Raw genomic sequence first — 6,606 nt, forward strand, 5'->3', positions numbered from 1 at the left:
ACAGCAGGGGAGGCCATGCAGGCAGGGATCTAAACATGTTGGTCCTGACCCAAAGGGAGTGCTGAGCAGAGCTAAGCTGGCACCAATCTTAGCAAGCTCTTCTTGAAGAGATGCCAGCTCTGAGTCACATGGCCCTGCACAGCCAGCAGCATATCAGGAGGGGGAGCTGAGGCTCAGGCTAGATTAGCAGAGTTGTCCTCTATTAACATTGCTCTGGATAGAAATCTTCCTTACAAGGAGAGAAGAGGCTGGGAGCAACCAACCCGTCTGCTGGGAACAAGGGAGGTCTAAGGGATGAGGACAGTCCCATCTCCAAAGCTGCTGTGCTGCTGGTAAGCATGTAGCATCAGGGGCTCAGCCCTATACAACCACCTGGACTCCAAGGGATCTAAGGGCTAAACCAAAGCACCTTTCCTACCTGGCCCTGGAAACCTCCTGCAGGGCCTGTAGCTAGCTCCGGCTTCTGACACTGGAGGGGAAGAGGAGCCAGTCAGGTGTGAGGTGAGAGATATTGCTCCGATCAGAGAGTACATACCCCTCTGCCAGGGGGCATCTGATTTAACAGACCCCTGAGCAGCTGCTAGGCTAAAACACACTCCATGTTTATTGAAAACCACACATGACAATCACAATGGACACACTCATCCCTGGTGCAAGTCCAGCAACTTCAGCAAAGATAAATCTGTCTAATAAGCACAAACTTCCTCCAGGCTGTACCCAGCTGGATGCTCACAGGTTCATGAAATGGATCCACACAGAAGTATCCAGGCTGATAGGGCAGGTTCCTAAACCCAAACCTCAAGCCCTGACTTCCACCCATTGGCCACATTACATCCTTCCACCCTCTGGCCAGGGACTCACAGTAACAATCTCTGTAGTCACACACACGTACACAGGTACAGGCTCTTGCTCCATGTTTGAAGTCAGTTCTATATACAGCAGTAAGAGCACTTTAACCCAGAGGCAGCCAGGCTGGCAGAAGATGCCCCATGAACACAGTCACTGGCTCAGGAAGCCAGCTGAAAAAATGCTTGGTATTGAGATAAAGTGTGTCCCAGCAGAAGATACCGGATTCCCCTGAAAGATCTGGTGAGGTCTGAACGAGGCTGAAAGTGATCAGAAGAGAAGGACTCAGGTGCCTTTGTGGGCTCTTTCTTCTACATAGAGCTGCATCTGGAAGAGATTGTGGAAGCAATTAAGCAAAGAAAAACCCTGCAGGAGGCACTCAGCTGTTCACAAGGTGCAGTACTAGCTCGATGTTTTTGTTCTCAGGGGAGGTGGTTGGGGAGTGGAGTTCTGTGAATGACAATTTTTTCTGTTCATTGGAAGGTCCAAAAAAAGTCCTTAAGTCCTTGTTTGGGGTCAGCTCAAAGTGAAGCTTCCAGAATGGTTGGCTATAGCATCAATTTCTATTTTATGTTGAGAAAACATATTGCTATTGCAACAACCCATTTTGAAATAAGAAGCAAACGAAGCACTTGGCTTATAAAATGCTGAAACATTTTTGGACAATTCACCACAGTTGGCACAAACCTGCCAATGAGCCAAAAATTGTGCGGGGAGGGGGGCAGTGGTAGTCCAAAAACCCACCCATCTCTGCTCTGGTGGTGCCTCGCACCACACCTGTGTCTCTAGCTTTACATAAGGAAGAGAACCCGTTATAGCTGGTCCTATCTCGGCCACCCCTAGACCAGCCTCCTGTGCAGGTCAGGGAGGGCTCGGGAGCTCTGCTCACCTTCAGGATGTCAGAGGTCATGGTCTTCAGGGGGATCAGCCGGGGGTCGTGCATGTGCACATCCTGCTCATCTGCAAGAATCCATGGGAAATCCTGGGGGCAGAGAAGACAACAGCCTTAGCACAGGGGGGATGAGCTTCCTTAGGCTCCCAGGAGGACTACAAATAGAAGCAGGGCTGGGAGGAGCTGGCAGCCCAGGGCTGCTCCTCATCTCCCCAGCTCCAAGTCTGTGGTAAAGGGGTAAGGAGGGAGTTAGGGGCTTGTGAGGAAAGAGGAGGGCATGCAAGGAACCAAAGCTAGGTCTGGACAGGGACTCAAGAGCAGCAATGGAATTCCTCCTTGTGAGAGTGACTGATAGAGCAGCTCCTCGTTAGGCAACACCCCAGGCCATAGCTGCCCTTCAGCCAGGGGATGGGCCTAGATCACCTACTGCAGAAGGGTGTTACCCACCTTTATCACCTGGATCTTCTCCATGTTGCGCGTGGCAGCTTCCCGTGTGTGGACCAAGACTGTGAAGGTGCAGCCTGCAAGGAAAAAGGCAGGCACTGGCATTGCACGGTCAGGGGAGGTACCATCCAAGGTGCAAGCAAAGCACTGCACCGACTAACGGACACCTCCGTGCCCCATGTCCACTGAAAACCAAATGCTTGAACACAGCCCTTTTGCACAGGGGTCATTAAGGTCATGTGTATCCTCTCAAATAATTGGCTCTCACTTCAGTGCTGTACCTAGTACTGCCTAGACCTCACACCCCAAGCTCCTCTATTCCCCACCCCACCTTGGTTGCCCTTCCACAAACCCATCCCTATCTCTGCAGCACTAAGGCGGAATAGGGATTTCCTTAACTCTGTTACAGAGTTCCTGCATCACCTCCCGTTTCCCCCATGGCACAGACCCCCTGTCACGACCCTGACGCTTGGTGCCTGCCTTCATCCTGCTGAAGACTATGTTGTGTTTCCAGTTTGCCCAGATACATCTGCAGACTTTCAGGATAAGAGAGCTTGGTGTGGAAATAGGATTCTACTCCACATTCTAAGCCAGACCTACCTTTATCCACAGGTGTGGCCTGTGTTTTTGCACACCCCACCCTAGAGCTGGTTGCACTTCAGTCATGCTGTATCCATGTACTTTGAAATGCTGCTGGGATAAAAGCCACTATATAAAGCCCAGCTCTCTTTACAGGTGCTGCTGTGGCTGGCTGGGTGAGGGCCCTGAGTTCAGTGGTACGGTGCTGCCTTTCCTGGCCAAGCATTTGACATCATGCTTCTGCAAAGTTGCCACTGAGCAAAGGTGGGGCTGGGGCCCTACCTGTCTATTTGTAACGTTCAAAATATTGTGGGCCCCAAGGCCCACCCGGCTAATGAGTATCCCCTATTGCACCCACCGGTCCTCAAAGGCATCCAAGGACCCGGTGAACACCTCCCACTGGTGCTCTGCCCAGAAATGTGTACGGACAAGTGAGAGGGAAGTGGCCTCATGGTCTCTGGGCACTGGGGCCCTACCTGGGGGGTTGTGGTCGAGCACAGCATCACACACGCTGATCTTCAGGATGAAGGCACGCAACAGCTGCTCCACGTGGGACAGCAGGGAATCCGAGCTGGATGGAGAAGGGGATTGTTATGGAGCCTCCTCACCACCAAAACAGATCACATGCAGGGAGAGGGCAGCAGGCTCTGGCCAGCCATGTGGAAACCATTACCTGATAGACAGCAGAGGCGGCTGTGTGATCTCGAAGACAAATCTCTCCACTGGGTGGTGCTCTTTATCCAGGATCACCACCACCACCTTCTCCACATCGTTCTGCAAGCACAAATCCAGAGCTGTACTCAGGGAGAGCTCCATGCCAGCCCCTGCCCTTCCACTGCCCCCAATCAGGAACTGGCTTGCTTCACTGCAGTTTTGTCCCAATGCTTTGCAATGCCTGCCAGATGGCTACAATCAAGCACTTTGTCACTGTAATATCCAGAAAGGGGTCTTAATTGCAGGAGTTACCCTAAGACTTGCAGGGAGATGTGTTCCACAGAATGCAACTTTCCCATCTCCTGATGCTGCATTTCTAGGGGAGCAATGGGCAAAGCACAGTCGGAGGCCTACACTCCCGCCAAGCTTGGTCTGAGAGTATGGTACTTAAGGCAGGTTCTCTGCATGCCCAAATCTGGGACAGTAAGAGGCCACAGACAGTTCACGCTCATTGTAGAAGTATCACAGCAATGCTCTGCCTCCACATGCACAGAGCAGGAGAATTAACAGAGCTTGTATCGGGGCTGTAGGTTCAAGGAGCCACAGTGAGGCAAATTTAGCCGCAAAACTGACCTTATGTAAAGATTAAGTTTTTTAGGAAGTGCTTTGGATCAGATGCATCTAGACTTACACCCAGTGGAAGCGCCACTTTCAGAACAGAAAAGCCAACGATCTTTCCCATAGCATCTGCAATCCCAACACCGTAGCTCTGTGCTAATGCTCAAAGGTGAAGTGAACTGAAAACTACATTGGGAAGTGAAACTGGCTTGTTTTCAGACATCAAACTGAGGGGACATGCAAACTACAGAGCAGTGACAGTGAGTGAAGAATGGGCCAGGGGCCTGATCTTGCTATGAGCTCCAAACAGCCAGTCCCTTTCACCCACAGACAGAATCAGGAGTTGGATCATGTGCTTGACTTTGTTTTCAAGACTACCCCCAGTGATTTCCACATGGCTGTTAAAATGAACTCATGTTAATCTTCTGGGATTAATTTGTAATATACTGTATAGTTAAGGCCACGGTGGCCCTGAAGCAAGCTCAGGGTAATAAAATGCAAAGCAGCAAATCTGGACCTGGGTGTGGGGAAAGCTTTATGAAAAGACAGTGGATCTCTCACTTTCTCAATGGGTATATCTTACACAGAAGACAGGATCACTAGCCATGGGAGGTCCTGCATGCCTAATCTGCACTGAACAATTGCACAATTGTTGTATCAAGGCCAGAGGGGAAGGGAGTGGATAGGAGGGCACATATCCTGCCCACTGGAGGCTGGCACGGCCTTACCTTCTCAAGCAGTGGCTTCACGCAGTGCAGGGTGTCCTGAATGTACCGGTTCAGCTCTGGGTGGCAGGACATCTGTGCAAGCAGAATGAGGAGTCAGCACTGAATAAGAGTAACCTGTTTTTTTCAAAGGCAGGGAGGAGTAGCAGCCTTGGCAAATGGGGTGGACGATGAGGAGGGGAAATTTTCACCCTGGGCTTGGCAGGCCAAATCCAGCAGACAGGAGCTACTGGACGCCGTGACCATCTGACAACGGCTTTTTGCCTTATGGGGAAATTCGTCTGGACATATCTCCTAGGAGGAATTAGTTTGAGGAGTGTCCCAGACAGAGCCCGTGCACCTGCAGACTGGGGGTCTCCTACCTGCACTGGCACATTGTATTTTTTCCTCTTCTGGAAGATGCCGATGGGGTAAACTTCCCGGACGTACAGGATGAGATGGACAGCCACCTCCAGGAACTCGGAGAGGACATCTGCAACCACTGGAGAGCGGAGAGGAAAGGCGGTGGAGCGGAGCAGGGGAAGGAAAGCTGAGCTTCACGGCTGCAGCACCTGTACCATACGCTCCAGCGACTTTCCTCCCAAGGGATTTCAATGTATTTTACACTTGCTGCCATGCTCATTAGTGTGGGATCTGCCAGCTATTGAGCGTCAGGGCGATGTTATGCAACGGTTTGGGACAGGAAGCGAAGAACTGAAGCCGGGTGGGGAAGGGGCGGCAAGCGGATCGAAACATCTGGCCGTGCAAACTCTGCGGGACGTGAAAGCACTGTCGCACGTCTCCCTTCCCAATACAGGCCGTGGCCGTGAGACCCCGCACCCAGGGCAGCGCAGCGCAGCGCCCGTGCCCGCCGGGGGTCGCGCTATGGTAGCCCCCTCCCCGGACACAGCAAGGACGGAGCTACCTTGTCCGAAGTTGAGATCCTGCCTGGTGAGGGTGGTCATCGTCCCGCCGACCTGCGAGCAAGGGGGAGAGGCGTGAATAGCCCCTGCCTCGACTGCGCCCCGCTGGGCCCGGCCCCGCACCCGCTGCGCCCCCAAGCCCGGCGGCGGCGAGGCCGCGTGCCCCGCTCCTCCCCCCGCCCGCGCTGCTGCGGCCGAGGGGATTTAGGCGCCCGAGCCCGAGCCCTACCCGGCGGCCGCGCTCCGCTCAGCTCGGCTCGGCTCGGCCTCCGCGGCGGCGCCGCCGTGTGACGTATCCCCGCCCCGCCCCGCCCCGCCGGGTCCTAGCGCGCCCCGCCCAGCTGTGCCCCGCCCGCAACATCTGGACGGACCACGCCGCGGGGGGAGGGACGTTCCCGGGCCCGCAGCTCCGGTCTGGCTGGGGCTGGTCCTGCCTGGAGCAGGGTGTGGACTGGGTGCGGGCTCCTGAGCTCCCCGCCGCCCTCCTCGTCTGTGACTCTGCTCTGAGCTGGGGGAAAGGGGCCGGGGCCGGGCGTCCGCCCGCTTCTCTGCCAGCCCCACCCGGCAGCGCAGAGCACGACTCCCCAGGGCAGCCCGCGGGCAGGGAGCCGAGGCAGCGACTCTCCAGGTCCGGGCTCCGCCTGCCCGGGCCCGCCTCAGGATGCAGCTGGGGCAACTGCCTGTCGGTTCCCGGACGGCTCCAGCCAGCAGCGCTGAACTTGGGCGCCTCAGCCCTTGGGTAGATCTGAAGAGCACCCCGCAGCCACTCTCAGCCCCTCTGCGCGCGCCAGGCTGGAAACCCGGCCCTGTGGCCGGGCGAGAGTGGCCCCGAGTGTGTGCCAGGGGCCCGGCCGGGACCCAGAGCCCGAGGGCAGCACTGGGGAGCGCGCACAAGCCGGCTCACCTGGCCTGGCCTCCGGGCTGCACAGCTGGGACACGAGAGCAA

The 6,606-nt window shown here is 55.3% G+C and overlaps 1 protein-coding gene across 2 annotated transcripts; it reads right to left on the minus strand.

Moving 5' to 3' along the window:
• Positions 1–581: 581 nt before the first annotated feature.
• On the minus strand, positions 582–6,588 carry MAD2L2 (mitotic arrest deficient 2 like 2). Of its 2 annotated transcripts, none has more exons than XM_059716668.1 (9): positions 6,565–6,588; positions 5,663–5,714; positions 5,121–5,239; positions 4,762–4,833; positions 3,435–3,535; positions 3,238–3,332; positions 2,186–2,259; positions 1,736–1,828; positions 582–1,173 (listed from the first exon to the last, which is right to left on the minus strand). In XM_059716668.1, exons 2-9 carry the CDS (start codon positions 5,700–5,702, stop codon positions 1,132–1,134), a joined length of 636 nt encoding a protein of 211 aa, XP_059572651.1. In that variant the 5' UTR covers positions 5,703–5,714; positions 6,565–6,588; the 3' UTR covers positions 582–1,131. The 2 variants fall into 2 exon arrangements, with proteins under 2 accessions (XP_059572651.1, XP_014465921.1); XM_014610435.3 differs by lacking the exon at positions 6,565–6,588 and adding an exon at positions 5,890–5,967.
• Positions 6,589–6,606: the final 18 nt, after the last annotated feature.

This window comes from Alligator mississippiensis, chromosome 13 (genome assembly GCF_030867095.1).
Source record: "Alligator mississippiensis isolate rAllMis1 chromosome 13, rAllMis1, whole genome shotgun sequence".
NCBI classification, from domain to species: Eukaryota; Metazoa; Chordata; order Crocodylia; family Alligatoridae; genus Alligator; species Alligator mississippiensis.